This window comes from Hippocampus bargibanti, linkage group LG22 (genome assembly GCF_051943395.1).
Source record: "Hippocampus bargibanti isolate YZ-2025 linkage group LG22, ASM5194339v1, whole genome shotgun sequence".
In the NCBI taxonomy this organism is placed as follows: domain Eukaryota; kingdom Metazoa; phylum Chordata; class Actinopteri; order Syngnathiformes; family Syngnathidae; genus Hippocampus; species Hippocampus bargibanti.
The window spans coordinates 5633088-5650353 of record NC_142755.1 but is presented as its reverse complement, the minus strand read 5'-3'; the positions used below and the strand labels follow the sequence as shown (position 1 = coordinate 5650353).

Sequence of the window (17266 nt, the reverse complement as noted above, 5' to 3'; positions counted from 1 at the left end):
ACTGTGCCGTGTGATGGTATACAAAAAAAAAAAAACCCACACAGGACAATATGACTCGCTGTCATCTATTCTTGATCATCTGCAAAGAGCGGTTTATGTGATTGCGGCTTACTGACAAGCGGAGCGTGTCTGTGGTTTTCTTAGCGTAGCATATTGTCATTGTTACTCTCATTCAATAGTTATTTTTTTCTCATGAAAATCACATTAGAGTTGTTTTTTATGGGGGGGGGTTGTATAACACATTAATTTTAATGGGGAAAAAGATAATGGCAAGAAGCGCTGACTTAATTCATATTTAGTTACTGTCTGAATGAAGTCGGGAGGCTGGTGAACAGTGTCATCATCATCACGAAGCCCCCAAAATGTTTTTCAAATATTAAGACGTTAACATCTTAGGAGACAAAAACGTGATGAAGACAATCCAGATGATGACTTTTTCGACCAAAAAGCGAGTCATCAGCTAGCGTCTATCTGTAATTAACATACGACGCGTCAGCCCTTTGCCATTCAGACGTCCCCGAGTCCCACATGTAATAATGACGTCGAGGCGAAACAATCCTCACGGGTCAACGCGCTAGCCGATACGCTAATAGCGGACGCCGGGCCGTCTTCCCATGCGAGGTGCCAAAAATAAATAAATAAATAAATAAATAAAATAATCAGGTGGCAGGTCGCGTATGCTAAATGTCTTGATGGGTCATTATTTTTTTGATGCTCCACTGCGCTGCAATTACCCGCCAAGACGGAAAGCGGGAAGAACGGACCCCGGGGGCGGATAAAGTCACATTAGCGAATTAAGCTAATCCGTCGCCAACGCGAGTGGGGAAGGCGACATCTGGAGTTGGCGGCGGTTAACCTCCGGATGTTCTCTTGCTGGTCGCGTCAGGCGCTAGTTAGCGCTTAGCGACTCGGACGGTTGAGTAGAACATTAGCTGTCGCGGCGCCGGTAAATAAAGACGCGAATTTGCTAACAACGGTTCGGCGAGTCTGACTGGGTAGACGGCCCGGCGTTGCTATTAGCGATATACGCGGCAAGATGTGCTGGTAGGCTTCAAAATTTGAACGCGGCGGCGACATCTGGAGTTTGCGGCGAATAACCTCCGCATTGCCGCTCGCATTGGGCTAGTTTGCGCTTAACGGATCGAATGTTTGAATGTTGGCGGTGATAAATAAAGATGTACAGACGCTCCCCAATTTACAAACGATACGTTCCGAACAGTCGTTCGTACGGTGAATTTGTTTGTCAGTTGAATTTGTTCGTAAATTGCTTCAGTGCTTTATTTTATATGGAATGTATGTTTAAGGCTTATATAAGTATGGTTAAGGTTTATATAAGTAGGTTTAAGGCTTGTATGAGTAACCTGTATTGGTTTGTACTGAAACAAATATTGAATAAAATATATGCTCTATAAACATGTGTAACGGAGTTGTGCACTAGATTATTAAGTTATGAAGGAAGTGACGCAACGGCGCACAGTGTGGCACCAAGTCCCGCCCATAGTTTCCAGAACAATCTGGATGAGATTTATGGTGAGTCGCATTTCTCTGATGGTCTGGATTAACGCGCATTTTCATGACAATAACTTATTTTGTTTCCCCTTTTGTACTGTCTGGTGTTATCTAATTAGTTCCTTGATTCCTTTTTAGTCCAGATTACTTTTTGAGTCATTATTGAATTCATGTTTCATCGAGTGGAACTTTGAAGCACATTTGCTTCATAGTGCTTTTCTGTTGCGCAGTTAATCACCAGACGAAACCCATGCGACTCACCATAAGTCTCGTCCAGATTGTTCTGGAAACTATGGGCGGGACTTGGTGCCACACTGTGCGCCGTTGCGTCACTTCCGTCATAATTTAATAATCTAGTGCACAACTCTGTTACATATATATACATGTACAACTGGAGAGAATACCACATATGTTACGAGAAAAATGTATGTACCATTGTTCATAACTCGAATGTTCATAAGTAGGGGAGTATCTGTACAGTTTATGCTGTAAAATAGTTAAAAGTGCTTTTTAAAAGTTTTTTTCTGGACTTGGAAAAAATTAAAATGTTTTACATTGCTCATAATGGGAAGTGCTAAATCGGTTTTCGAACAAATCTATTTTCAAACCGGTTTCTGGAACGGATTATGGTTGAAAACTGAGGTTCGTAACTCGAATGCTCTTAAGTAGGGGAGCGTCTGTATTCTTTCGCGATAGACGCGGCGTGATGTGCTAGTCGGCTTCAAAATTAAATCTAAACAAATCTACTTGAGTTTGGTAGCAAATCCCAACATTGGGCCGTGAACGCCTGACCTTACGCGTCACGCTTTGTTTATACTACCTCGCGCGGAGGAAATTGAATTTAGCCGTCAATACGCTCACCGAGGTCGTTAAATTAGCGTCTCGTGACAGCGCCGCGTGCCCCGTTTTTCTTTTTTTTTTTTTTTTTACGTTATCCCACGTCATTCTCGCCAAGGTCACCGCTCTCCGTTTCTCATCTCAACAAGCTTTCATCTCAGTGATTATGTAACGTCACATCCACTTAAGGAAATGCGCCGGCGCTCTTATTGGAATCGAGAGCGCATTAAAAGACAGCTAGCCGACGCTAAATGTTTTCGCGCCAACGTCCCAACTTGGCTGCACGTCGATTTCCCAGAAAATATCATTTGTTACTACAGTGGTGCCTGGCTCACGAACTTTTCGGTTTACGAACGTTAAATTTATGAACATTTTACCTTGGCATCCAAACTATTTTTTTTACAAAGGTAAATAAAACGACTTTATTATATAGTAAAGTTTATTTCTTGAATTATAATACCATAGCACATTTATTATGCATAAAATACGGTATATTTGGTGTCGTTTTAAGGGTTAGAAAATTATAAAATTGTGTTTTATGGGGACCTGGGAACAGATTATTCTCATTTTAATGGTTTCCTATGGGAAATATTTTTTTGGGATACACACTTTTCGCCTTACACACTCTGTCTGGGATCCAATTAAATTCGTAAGCTAAGGTATCACTGTATTATTATTTTTCACATGTTCTTCCGACCTTAGAGAGCAACTTTTGCTTTTCCAAGTACACCCAAATCCCGCCCGGTAATGACTTTGCGCCGTATCACTCGCACAGACGTTAATATTCCGCGGATTATGTCTGTCGTGACCCCCGTCTTCTCCCAAACGACATCCACAACATCGGATTTGCTGTCTGCAAAACATCGGGTTTAGATTCTTCTCTTTTTAGCCGCGGTGTTGTGTTTTCGCGATGTAGCCGTCGTTGAAGGGATGCGCGGCTCTGAGGTCCCTGCGATAAAGTGGCTCCATCTTGGCTTCTCACCACCGCTAAACTGAGCCGCGGGGCCGGGTGGTTATCTGCTAGCGCGCACGTATAGTACGGCGAGTGTACGTGACCCCTTCAATGCACACGGGAATTTTAGCGTACGTGTTTGAAATTGAGCGCCGAAAATAATGCAGATCGAACGACAAAAATCGGGGGGGGGACTATATAGCAATTTTAGCTTAGCACGCAACTGGATTCTTACATACGTTTATCGGGTCATTTTTTTGTTAGCTTTGCCAAAATTGTTTCCACTATCTGTTTGAAGATAGTTTCTTAAAGTGTTTGTTTTAACTCCTTCACTGCCAGACATGTACAAAAATGCGTCCACTCCAGTGCCAGGGTTTTTGTCATTGTCACTCGAATTCCAAGGACCTACAGAATATTGAGTTTTAGGACTACATAAACATTCAATACAGCGTAAGAAACCTGATAATAATAATAATAATAATAATAATAATAATAATAATAATAATAATAATAATAATAATAATACTTAGATTATCTTCTTTAATCAGAAAAGTGTTAATTCCTAAATGATATGGGTCTGGAGTTATCTGCGCTTGAAATGGGGGTGGCTGTCCAAAATACAATGCAATACATACATAATGGTTTATATAGCGTTTTAACAACAGCTAAAACTGGAACAAAATGCTAACATGAAAAAAGGGGAAATGCTTCCCCCTTGTGATATATTTAAAAAAAAATTCCATGCATAAGGTGCACCGCATTATAAGCGGCACCTTCAATGAATTATATTTTTTTAAAGGTTTTCCATACATAAGGTGCACCGGATTATGAGGCGCATGGTCAGTTTTTGAAAAAAAAAAAAACAAAAAAAAAAACATTTTTGGTGCGCCTTATATTGCAGGAAATTCAGTAATTCCTAAGTTTCATGGGTCTGGACTTATCTGAGCTTGAAATGGGGGCGGCTGTCCAAAATACAATGCGATACATACATATTGGTTTATATAGCGCTTTAACAACAGCTGAAACTGAAACAAAGAGCTAACATGGGAAAAATTACATTGCCAGAGACCATGGCCAGTGCTTAATCGGCAACCAAGCATGAAAAAACCAAACCCGTAAAAATTCGGGAATTGCGCTCTACGTCATATTTTTAATTCCCAAATAAATTTAAATGAATAATATTAAATCTATGTAACTTTAAAGCTAGCTACAAGTCTATATATTTTTAATGTACAGTATCTTTGGCATTTATTTGTTTTATAACTCCAAATATTTATAATAATAATAATAATAATAATAATAATAATAATAATACATTTCATTTATAAGCTGTCAAAGTCACTTTACAGTCACAGGAGAAGTTTTTTTTCTATGGGTGAGCAGCGGCAAGCAATCGCTCGATAACTCAAATAGAAAGTTAGCTAAATATATGTATTTGCTATCTATTAGCTATCTATATTGCTAGCTATCTAGCTAACTAGCTATTAGTTATCTATCGCTGTTACTCCAAATATTATAGTGAGAAAAAAAAATATCATTTTGTGATATTTTATTGAAATTCCAATCAAAAAAATGTTTTTTATGGGCTGTTTTTCAAATAAGCCATCAATTTTTCCTCTCTTGAGTGCAATGAATTACATAACCAGAGGGGGCTTGGGGGGGGTTGTGTGTATAAAACCAATTCCTGACGTGCAGACAGACGTAGGGATTTCCACAGTGATTCATATCTGCCACTGTGCGAAGTGATTAGGAAGAAACAATCGCATGAATAATTGATACGCTAAGACACTCCATCAGAAGACGCGGATGACGGACCACAACGGGGGTGGCGTTGCGACGCTAACGGACGCTAACGGACCGCGGCCGACGTCTCATACCTCAACGAATAAATCAACAACCGGTCACGCGTTTGTTTACCCCCCGGGAAGCGGCTCAGGGACGGCCATCATCACGAAGATGGATCGTCCCGCCCTTCAAAAGCGACGGGGGGGGGCTAAAAAAAAAAGTCAAGTTGGCGTGCTTCCTGTCGCGCATTTCCCGCCGTGTTCTGATGTCGAGCGTAAAACATAAGGCGGCGTGAAATCGCCCTAGCGACCATCTGCCGGCGGCTTAATTAAATGCACTTGATTACATTTGAATTCCGTGAGCAAATAGCGCACGAGAGGGCAACAATTGGGGTTGCGCTGGGGAGGGGGGGGTGGAGTGGGGTTAAAGGTCGCCCACGTCTTCACGTGGCCGTTCGACGACCGACACGGCGAGAAAGGGGCCGCCTACACTTGACTTGAGCACCGCTAATAATATAATAGTAGTACATTTAATTTCTAAGCGCCTTTCAAAACTCTCAAGGTCACTTTACAGTCACAGGATACATTTGTCTGTGGGTGGGCAGCGGCAGCCACACGCGCCAGCGTTCACTCACACGCGTCAGCGTTCACTCAACCCGGAAGTAACTCGGATACAAAGCTCTCTAGCTAATAGACAGCTAATAGATAGCTAAGTAAATCGGATAGAAAGCTAGCTAGCGAATAGATAGCTAACAGATAGCTAGCTAGGCCTTCACTCAACCCGGAAGTAACTCAAATAGAATAGTAAGACAATAGCTAGCAAGCCAATAGATAGCTAATAGCGAGCCAGCTAGATGATGATAATAATAATAATAATAATAATAATAATAAATTTCATTTATAAACTCCTTTCCAAACTCAAGGTCACTTTACAGTCACAGGATACATTTTTTCTGTGGGTGAGCAGCGGCAGCCACACGCGCCAGCGTACACTCAACCCGGAAGTAACTCAAATAGAATAGTAAGACAAATAGATAGAAAGCTAGCTAGCAAACCAATAGATAGCCAATGGCTAGCTAATAATAATAATAATAATAATAATAATAATAATAATAATAATAATAAAAATTTCATTTATAAACTCCTTTCCAAACTCAAGGTCACTTTACAGTCACAGAATACATTTTTCTGTGGGTGAGCAGCGGCAGCCACACGCGCCAGCGTTCACTCAACCCGGAAGTAACTCAAATAGAATAGTAAGACAAATAGATAGAAAGCTAGCTAGCAAGCCAATAAGCTTGAAATAGGGGTGGCTGTACAAAATACAATACCAAATACAATATAATACATACATATTGATTTATGTAGCGCTTTAACAACAGCTGAAGCTATAACAAAGCGCTAATGCTGCCCCTTCATGGACAGGGAAAATCATTGCCAGAGGTCTGACCAGCGCTGCGTGTGCTAAGTGTGTGTAATGGGCCCGCCCATGAAAGTAGAGGCAGCGGACAAAAGCTAATGACACGGTTGAGAGTGGCCATTGTAAGCACTATTAAAAGCATCCAATTACAGTAAGCGATGCCATCCGTAGGATTATTTTTTTTTTTGCTTCCCTCCCAGCAGTTGGTCCGCCTAGATAGGTGGCAGGTGGGAGGGGCCTGTAAGCGAGTCCTCATAATTGGATATTGACTTAATGGGCACTTTGTATCAGCAGGTGACAAAAGACGCCTTTTGGAAGAAAAAAAAAATGAGTTTAGGGAGGACGACGCGTTCCCGATTCCGCTGCCCGTCGTTTGTTTAACGGGAACAATTACAACCCGTCGCTGTCTATTGTGATCGATCGCTAACCAAATGTGAAGAAAGCTCAGCGGCGGCGAAGTTTGACCGTCGTCAAAATGACATTTCGGCTTTGGCGTTAGCCAATTGAATTAGCTAGGAAACTAATTGAGCCATTGTTCGCTACTGTAGCGTAGCGGCGGCGGGATTAGGCTGACGCAGCGCTACGTTCACCGTCTCGTCGCGGACACCCGCCAGCCAACCAAACAGATGACATCAGCCATCCGCGATCTCTCTCTTCCTCTCTCACTTCGGCGGATACCCCCCTCTGGCTCCCTCCCTACTGCGAAAAGTTCTTGGTGGTGGCCGATGAATCTGCAGGATGCGACCTACTTTTGTTCATGATAAGACGGAGCTGGAGGTGCGATGAAAGGAGCCTTTCAAATCTTTCCGCCACCGAGGATGCGCTAGCTCGCCGCTAGTTAGCTTCGTCCTTAATTGCGTTTAATCCACCTAAATGCCGGCGACGGGCTGTCGGGAAAGTTCTGGTGACATGGCCATGCGCCTGACGTGCAAAAAAAGGCCGGCCGCTTGCCGCTAACGTGAGGCGACGGGCCGCGAGAACAAGCTAGCATGCCGAGAACAAACCCACCCCCGAGTGCATTTTGTGAAGCGTGAAACATGAATAAAACGGCTTTTAATGGCGTGACTTTGGCCTACTGACAAATACAGTAAAGTCTCGTTATATCGATATTCAAGGGAGTCGGAAAAAATATCGATATAACCAGACTATCGATATATCCGATCCTGCGGCATGTAAATTTTCTCCTTGCGTTCATAAAAATAGTATCGTAATAAGCAGTACTATCGATATAACCCATATCGATATAACGAGACTTTACTGTAGTTGATTTTGTGCCTAGACGGGCTGCGGTAAAATTTGAAACATGCTAGCTTGGAGATGATGCTAACTCAAAATAAACGAGTGATAGTAGAAACAAGGGTGGTATGCAGTTTGAATATGTATGCCGCCTTAATGGGCATGGAGAGGATCTGAGATATTATCATGGAAAAATCCCGCAACCCGATTTTATTTTTTTTTTCCCCCCTCACGCATCAATGTCATTAAGCAACCTTCTTCTCAATCAGTTTCCGCATCCCGTCTCGTCTCCTCAGGGGCGGACGATGCAGCCATCAGCGCCTCTGGCTGTCTTCCATACCATTCCGTCGGGTATTAACTTTTCATCATCAGCCCAGCCAAAACAACTCCCCCGCTCGGTGGCTACCATACCCGTTCGCCCCCCCCCCCTCCACCCCCACCCACGCACCTATCTATCCACATAAATGATATATAATCGCCGTTGATTAAAGTCCCTGCATCCGCATCCCGTTCGGAATCTCCAGCGCGCCGCCGCAAAGTGCAAAGAAAGCAGCTTTCAGGCCCGTCGCGCGCCGCCTCGACAGGCGCGTGTGTCCGGCTGCTAATCCCTGACGCTAATGCTAGGGCATTAGGGTTGCCCCTCACTTCCTAATTGGCTAATGGCGGGATTAAGCGACGTACAATGGACCCTGCTGACACTTTTTGGACACTAAAAACAAGAGGGTTTAGGGCTTACATTGGACAGCATTAGCTCCACATTTTTTTTCTCCCCTGCTGCCCGTTTAGTTACACTAGTTACCTTGTTCTATTTATGACAAACTTTCTAGTTCCACATTGCCTACCGCTACTATATATATATATTTAAATTTTCAATGTTCATGTAAGACTGCTTGCTTTTTGGTTTTGTTCCCACTGCCCATTTAGTCAGCGCCTTCCTCAATGTTAAGATTTCAAAAATAACACAATCAAAAATACTCTCACACTGTTGTGGCGTCTCTCATGAGCAGAAGCAATATTAAAGACGACAATGATTTTCTTCCGCTACCCGTTTAGGCTGCTTGATCCCAAATGTGGGGAAAAAAAAAAGGATAAAAGAGGACAACCACTTAAAGGACAACCGACGTCTCCGGTCGAGTTGTGTCCATACTTTGTAAAATGGCTTCAAATGACTTCTACTGAGCGTATTTTACAAAGATTCCACCGCATATAGCAATATTTTACGTTTTAAGACTCGCGTTGAATATTCAGGAAGTCTTGTTTTTGAGTTGGTGACCAGTCCGTACGTGACGTCACTAAAGGACCGCCCCTGACCGTAAAAAAGACACATTGTAGCAGTCATTCCATCACGTCAATATATTTTGCTGTAATTGTTGCACGTCATGTTGCACCAAAAAGAGCCAGAAGATGATGTCCAAGCTCCATATAAGGAATTTATCAGCCTGTGGACACGGAGGTGGCCACAGGAGGTCACCATTTTGTGCTTCTTTTTTTGGGTGAGAGATTTCCCCCCAATGTTGCCTCAAAATGGCACAAATAAATTCTTTAATCGATTGCAAACATGTATGCTTTCCTCTTCAGAACTATTTGAATCATATTCATAACTGGATGAGTAACAAGAAAGCATATTCTCCGAATCCGAAGCCATTGTTTTGATTCACTAGCAATGCAAGACGTCTTGGCGTGACGTCACGAACTGGGGGCGGGACTTTCTGAAAATGCCCAATTCGCAGCTCAATTTTTTTTTTGCAGATTTTGGACACTTCAAGTCATTTTTATTGGTGTCTTTGTCCACTCAGGTACCACCCGGCAGCCCAAGGACGGAGAAGTCCCCGGGGTGGACTATCATTTCTTAAGCGTCCAACGCTTTCGGGAATTGGAGACAAGCGGCGCCTTGCTCGAAAGCGGAGCCTATGAAGGTGAGCGCGGCGTGCTCGATCCATCCGAATCAACCTTTCTCATTCCGCCGTCGCTTCCAGATCACTTTTACGGCACGCCCAAGCCACCCGTCGAGCCTACCGCGCCGTCGCTAAATGTAACGCAGCGCTTGCTAACGGTACCGGGCGCCAAGCCCAATAAGTCGGTCAGCGACATGGAAAAGGCTAGCGTGGAGCCGCCGGAGGAGGAGGAAGAGGAAAGGACCATTGTCGTCAATGGCAACGGCATCCCCCTCACGCCAGGTCAGACCCGACGAGGCGGTTTGGTTCATTTGATTTCTATTTATTATTTTTTTTCTTGCATCTCATGATCAACATGAAGGGACATCATAAAAGAGGCATTGAGTTTTTATTGCTGTCAATTTAGAACACTTTATTACATGAAGCAGTTCGAGATAAAAGGGTATAGGATGAAAGCCTCCTTTTCACCAGTGCATCAGAGACATCATGGTGGAATGTGCACATCTGCTACAAGCTAAGTTTTATAAGCAAACACGAAGATGGAGACTCCATTGACAACAAGAGATTGTCTCACATCTCCTGTCCCACGTAAATTCGCTTCAATTCCAAGCCGCGGCAAGAAGACGCAATCTGATTATTGGATTGGATTAGCCTTTATTTGTCTCGCAGTGGAGAAATTTACACTTTACAGCAGCAAATAGGAAAGGAAATAAAGAAGTAGAAAAACACGCCTGCTACAAGCTGAGTTTTATAAGCAAAAATGAAGCTGTAGCCTCCATTGACAACAAGAGATTGTCTCACATCTCCTGTTCCACGTAAATCCGCTTCAATTCCAAGCCCCTGCAAGAAGACGCAATCTGATTATCGGATTGGATTGGATTAGCCTTTATTCGTCTCGCAGTGGAGTAATTTACATTTCACGGCAGGACAGAAAGAAGTATAAAAACAAAATACAGGAGCGCTGTAAAGGCAGCCACTCTCGCGGCGCCATCTTGAAGTCAAAACAACAACAAAAAAACTAATATGACGACACAAAGTCGTTCATGAAGCCGTTTTTGTACCCTCTTTGTTACGTGAAGCCGTTCCAGATGAAAAGGGAGAGGATCAAAGCGTCATTTTCAGCAGTGGATCAGGGACGTCATGGTGGAATGTGCACGTCTACTACAAGCTAAATGTTGAAAACAAACAATGAAGCTGTGTATACTATTATTAGTGTAGTTATGCTGCTGAAGGGGTTATAAAACAAGTCAGCCCATTTCCAATGGAGCTTGGGCGCCATCTTGTGCATTTTCTGGGACGCTACATTGGAGTCCTGACGTCTCGAATTGATACAGAAGGACTTCTTTTATCCATTGCAAACATTCATGCTTTCCTCTTCAGAACTATTTGAATTATATTCATCACTGGATGAGTAACAAGAAAGCATCTTCTCCGAATCTGAAGCCATTGTTTTGATTCTCGAGTAAGGCAAGACGTCCTTGCGTGACGTCACGAACAAGGGGGCGGGATCTTCTGAAACTCGCCATCTCCGAGGTCATTTTGAAGTAATTTTGGGACACTTTAACTCATTTTTATTGGTGTTTTGCATTTGACTAAAAATATCAGCCTGCGTGTTTTGGGTATTTTAGATGCTATAAAACGTTTTTCTGATGTCAGTTAGGAAACAAAAAAATGGTGTCGGTTGTCCTTTAAACTAGCTTCAACCTTCAGCTTTTCAAATAAAACATGTCAATTCTCTTTGTTTTGGGTTTAGTTTGACAGCGAACCTCCAACCGGGTGTGTGCAAAGTCTCCCTTTTGTTGACACGGCTTCTCCTTTTTCCGATCCTGATTGTCACCGCAGAGTCGAGCGAACATGGAGACAAGAACGCCCCGGGCGAAGAAGACAATGGCCGCTCCCCGAAAAACGGAATTCTCCCCAAGCCGGAGGAGAATAACGAATTGGGCCCGCTACCCGACCACTGGGAGATGGCGTACACGGAAAAGGGGGAAGTCTACTTCATCGAGTGAGTGACACATTGAGGATGGCTGCTCGAGTTTTTTTTTTTTTTTTTTTTTTTTTTTTTTTTTTTTTTTCGGGGGATAGTGCGACATTTATTTATTTTTTTATTTATTTATTTATTTATTTATTTATTTAGTAGATTGTTTATTTATTTATTTGATTCCTGTGTGGGGAAACATAAATTATATTGTATAAAAATATATAGTGACTATGCAGTAATTGGCTATCGGTTAGCGATCTATCCAACTAGCTAGCTAGCTATTGGCTAGCTAGCTACCTATTGGCTAGCTGCTGTCCAGCTGGCTAGCTATCTATTAGCTGGTTAGCTGGCTATCTATTTGCCATCTATTGGCTATATTAGCTATATGGCTATCTAGCTAGTTAGCTAACTGCCTAACTGGCTACCTATTAGTTATCTGTTAGCTGGCTGGCTAGTTTTCTATCGATTTGAGTTAGTTCCAGGTTGAGTGAACGCTGGCACATGTGGCTGCCGCTTCTCACCCGCAGAAAAAACGATCCTGTGACCGTAAAGTGACCTTGAGAGTTTTGAAAGGCGCTTAGAAATGAAATGTATTATTATTATTATTATTATTATTATAGATCTTCTGTAGTTGAATCATGTATTATTTAGTTGAATGGTTTTTATTTTAAGTCATATTATTATTATTATTTTTTTTTTATGAAATTATGCTTCAGTATCGAAATTGTTTATATTTTTTGCAAGTTATTATTTATGTATTCAGAAGGATTTTTACTTTAATTGTATTTCTTGCGTGGGTAGACATAAATTAATATATTGTATAAAAATATATCGTAACTGTAGATCTAGTTGATTAATTTATTTAGTTGCATAATTGTTTTAATTAATGTTATTTTATTTATTTAATAAATTGATATATTGTATAAAATTGATACTAATTAATTTATTGCCATTTATTATTTTATTAAATAATGTATTATTTTAATTCATATTATTTTATTTATTGCTTTATTTTGAATGAAATCATGCGTCAGTATCTAAATAATTTTTTGGGCAAATTATTATCTATTCAGAATGTTTTGTTTTTTTTTATTCTGTGACATTGCAGGGTTTTTTAAATATTTTAATTTAGGGGGAAGAAATATTGTTTATTTTGTTAGAATGTATTTTAATTAATTAATTTTATGGAAAGAATAAATAAATATCAAAATATAATACAGCCACCATTTTCCAAATTACACTTTGAGATATTTTCTTTTTTTTTTTATTTCTAATTTGGGAGTTTCAAACTTGCAAATGGCGGACATAACCATGGGCCGGGAAATTAACCCTTTGTGCATGTTGTTATGTATGCTGCTTAAAATGTAATGTATTATTATTATTATTATTATTATTAATATTCATAGTTTTTCACCATTTTTTTTTTTTCAAATTTGTAATTGTATTACCACGCCACTCCATCCGCATTCAGCTATCATGAGCCCACCAGCAAATTAAAAGTATTGATCATTGTTTATTTATTTATCCCCCCACTTCCCACACACACACACACACACTCTTTTTTTTCCTATTCACCAAAACATCACACAATTAAAACTCAAGCAACCTCCCATCTCACTCACTCTGTGTTTTATTTTTTATTTTATTTTATTTTTGCACAGCCACAACACCAAAACCACATCGTGGTTAGACCCCAGACTCGCCAAGAAGGCCAAGCCGCCCGAAGAGTGCAAAGAAGACGGTGAGTGGAGTCTTATTTATGTACTCGGGGGTTAAGATGGACTCGTGGTTGGTTACAAAGAATTCTTTCTTCTTCGCTATTCTCGGGGTGGGGGGGTGTAGTTTAGGTGCACACACACACACACACACACACACACACACACACACACACACACACACACACACACACACACACACACACACACACACACACACAGAAGGCTGGACCACTACCAAATCCACGTCGACGCGTCTCGTCTCTCTCCTTCGCCCTTCCTCAGCGCTCGTGACTGATGGCGATGCGTTCAGGAGCATCGGGATAGAATTTCCCCGCTGTTAAATTGAACAAACAGGACGAACTAATCAAGCGCACGGCACGGTCAAAGCGGAATGGGCGTCGGCACCCAACGCGGACTGACACCAACTGTTTTGATCGTCGAAATTATTCGTATATTTGTAATCATTTTTTTTTTTTTTTTTTTTTTTTTTAATGCGTCACTACTTATAGGGATTGGCGTCGCGATGTAATCATCCAATTAATCCTCCCTAAATTAGCATCGGGCTAATTAAAGACGGTAGCCACCCGCGCCAGCGTTCACTCAACCAAAAAGTCCCTCAAATAGATAGAATAGAATGCTAGCTAACAGCTATCGAATAGATATCTAGCTAACTAGATAGCTAATAAATAGCTAGCTTGATAGCCAGATAGCCAGTCAGATGGCTAATAGAAAACAAATAGATAGCTAGCTAGATAGCCAGCTAGATTGCCGGTCAGATAGCTCCATAGCCAGCCACATGGCTAAAAGACAGCAAATAGATAGCAACTAGCTAGCTAGATAGCCAGCTCGATAGCTAAAATACGGCAAATAGATAGCAACTAGCGAGGTAGCCAGCTATATAGCTAATAGATAGTGAGCTAGATAGCCAGCTACATAACTAAAAGACAGCAAATAGATAGCAACTAGCTAGCTAGGTAGCCAGCTATATAGCTAGATAGCCAGCTAGCCAGCCAGATAGCTAATCAGAATAATCTTTATTGCCAAAATACAATGCAATACATACATGTTGGTTTACATAGCGCTTTAACAACAGTTGAAGCTGGTACAAACCGCGGACTTGGAAAAATGAAAGTGTTGCCCCCTTTTATAAGGAAAGAAAATGCCAGAGGTCTGGCCAACGCTTTATTAGCACCCACGCATGAAAAGAAAAACAACAAATTCGGGAATGGCGCTTTACGTCATATTTTCAATTACAGAATACATTCCTGAATGGCAGTGAATGAGTTAATCAAGAATGGTGTTGTTTTTTTTTTTTTTTACTACTTACCGAAAATAAAAGTTTGCGCTTAACTTATCGTACACCGTCCCCCTGAAAGGTGCTCCCGAAATCACAGCCGCCTTGTCGTTACATAAGCGTCTTGATATTTGCGCCTTCCCATCTCACTCCGTCCACATCGGGATGCGTCTTTGTCCCACTTACCGCCCGTCTCCTCCGCTTTTGGCACACGGGAACAAGCAGGGTGCGCTTCGTTGTTTGTTCCCGGCGAGCTGAAAATGTTTTTTTCAAAGTCTTCCTTCCCCGCTGAGCGTACATTGGCTGGGAAATAAAATAAAAAAAATAAATAAAAAAACGCTCTCGCCTACATTGTGTTCGACACTAAACGCCTACACGGAGGCAACATGGAAGAAAAGTAGATTACAGTATCGATGTACAGGCGGCAAATGGCAATAGCAATCCTAATCTTGTTTTTCTTAAAGCTACGGCGTCCAATATTCGATCTTAAGAGTGGTTTTTCCCCTCTTAACAGCGCCGGTATTGATACGCAAGTCCAGTTTTTTCCAATATGAGAGCCATATCTCATACAATGTCAATAAGCCGGCCACAAAATGGCTGTGACTCCATTTTGAGGATAGTAGTGAGACTTAAGTTCAAAATGGCTGTGACTCCATTTTGAGACGCAAGTTCATTTTTTTGCTAGCGCTATATCTGGAACAATACCATTTTTGATACGCTGTTGATCAAAATGTTCCCACAAAATGGCTGTGACTCCATTTTGAGGATAGCATTGAGACGCAAGTTCATTTTTTTGCTAGCGTCATATCTGGAACGATACCAAAATTTTCCCACAAAATGGCTGGGACTCCATTTTGAGGAGAGTATTGAGACGCAAGTTTATTGTTTTGCTAGCGCTATATCTGGAACGATGCCATTTTTGATACAGTGTTGATCAAAATTTTCCCACAAAATGGCTGTGACTCCATTTTGAGGATAGTAGTGAGACTTCAGTTCAAAATGGCTGTGACTCCATTTTGAGACGCAAGTTCATTTTTTTGCTAGCTCTATATCTTGAACGGTACCATTTTTGATACGGTCTTGATAAAAAAATTCCCACAAAATGGCTGTGACTCCATTTTGAGACGCAAGTTCATTTTTTTGCTAGCGCTATATCTGGAACGATGCCATTTTTGATACGGTGTTGATCAAAATTTTCCCACAAAATGGCTGTGACTCCATTTTGAGGATAGTAGTGAGACTTCAGTTCAAAATGGCTGTGACTCCATTTTGAGACGCAAGTTCATTTTTTTGCTAGCGCTATATCTGGAACAATACCATTTTTGATACGGTGTTGATCAAAATGTCCCCACAAAATGGCTGTGACTCCATTTTGAGGATAGCATTGAGACGCAAGTTCATTTTTTTGCTAGCGTCATATCTGGAACGATACCAAAATTTTCCCACAAAATGGCTGTGACTCCATTTTGAGGAGAGTATTGAGACGCAGGTTTATTGTTTTGCTAGCGCTATATCTGGAACGATACCATTTTTGATACGGTGTTGATCAAAATTTTCCCACAAAATGGCTGGGACTCCATTTTGAGGATAGTATTGAGACACAAGTTCAATGTTTTGCTAGCGCTATATCTGGAACGGTACCATTTTTGATACGGTGTTGATCAAAATGGCTGTGACTCCATTTTGAGGATTGCATTGAGACGCAAGTTCATTTTTTTGCTAGCGTTGTATCTGGAACGATACCATTTTTGATATGGCGTTGATCAAAATTTTCCCACAAAATGGCTGTGACTCCATTTTGAGGATTGCATTGAGATGTAAGTTCTTTTTTTTGCTAGCGTTATATCATGAACGATACCATTTTTGATATGGCGTTGATCAAAATTTTCCCACAAAATGGCTGTTTTCAGGATAGTATTGAGACGCAAGTTCAATGTTTTGCTAGCGCTATATCTGGAACGATACCATTTTTGATACCAGATTTTCCCACGTTGAGAGCCGTTTTTCGTTTTTCCTCCAATGTGGCCTCCACGTAGATGCACTCGAAATCCAGCCATCAATCACGGCGCTGACAACACTCCCACCCATGACTCCGTTCAAGGTGAAGGAGGGCGCCGCTGCTTCTCGCCCGATAATAACTCACCTGTAGGATTCCCGCCCGCACGCACACACCACGCCACTAAAAGTGTGTATAGTGCGTCAAAGTGTACTGGAGCAGAATTTCTGGTTGCTGTTAGGAATTTAGCAGGGGACACAATTGTAGCTTGCTAGCATTTAGCATTCATACCAGAGTACCCCGGAATGATGCGGTGATTGCGCAGCCATTAAAATTGGACTTGCGAGTCGTAAGCTTCAAAATATCGTTTGATAATTGTTTGGTTATCGGACGCAAATCGAAAATATTTAGCGTTATCGACACGGTATCGCGATAGCCTGAACTGATATCGGAGGATCACAACGATGATCATTTTGATATTTGATGCAAAAATAGCAATAAATGTTGATACAAACACTCCTCTACTTAAGAACATTCGAGTTACAAACAACGGTGCATACGAACATTTTTGTAGTAACATGTAGTATTCTCTCCAGTTATACATGTACATATCTTAATAGAACATGTATTTTATTTAATGTTTA

The 17266-nt window shown here is 41.4% G+C and overlaps 1 protein-coding gene across 3 annotated transcripts in view; it reads left to right on the top strand.

The window, feature by feature from the left end:
- The window catches only part of magi2a (membrane associated guanylate kinase, WW and PDZ domain containing 2a), a 62825-nt gene that overhangs the window by 24712 nt on the left and 20847 nt on the right, over nucleotides 1–17266 (top strand). For all 3 annotated transcript variants that reach the window (XR_016113635.1, XM_088988406.1, XM_088988408.1), the window contains exons 3-6: nucleotides 9535–9654; nucleotides 9715–9915; nucleotides 11476–11638; nucleotides 13276–13355. Coding sequence is in view for 2 of the 3 variants with exons in the window: in XM_088988406.1 (XP_088844532.1) it covers nucleotides 9535–9654; nucleotides 9715–9915; nucleotides 11476–11638; nucleotides 13276–13355 (564 nt within the window). In the remaining variant the exon portion in view is untranslated. The remainder of the gene's footprint in view (nucleotides 1–9534; nucleotides 9655–9714; nucleotides 9916–11475; nucleotides 11639–13275; nucleotides 13356–17266) is intronic.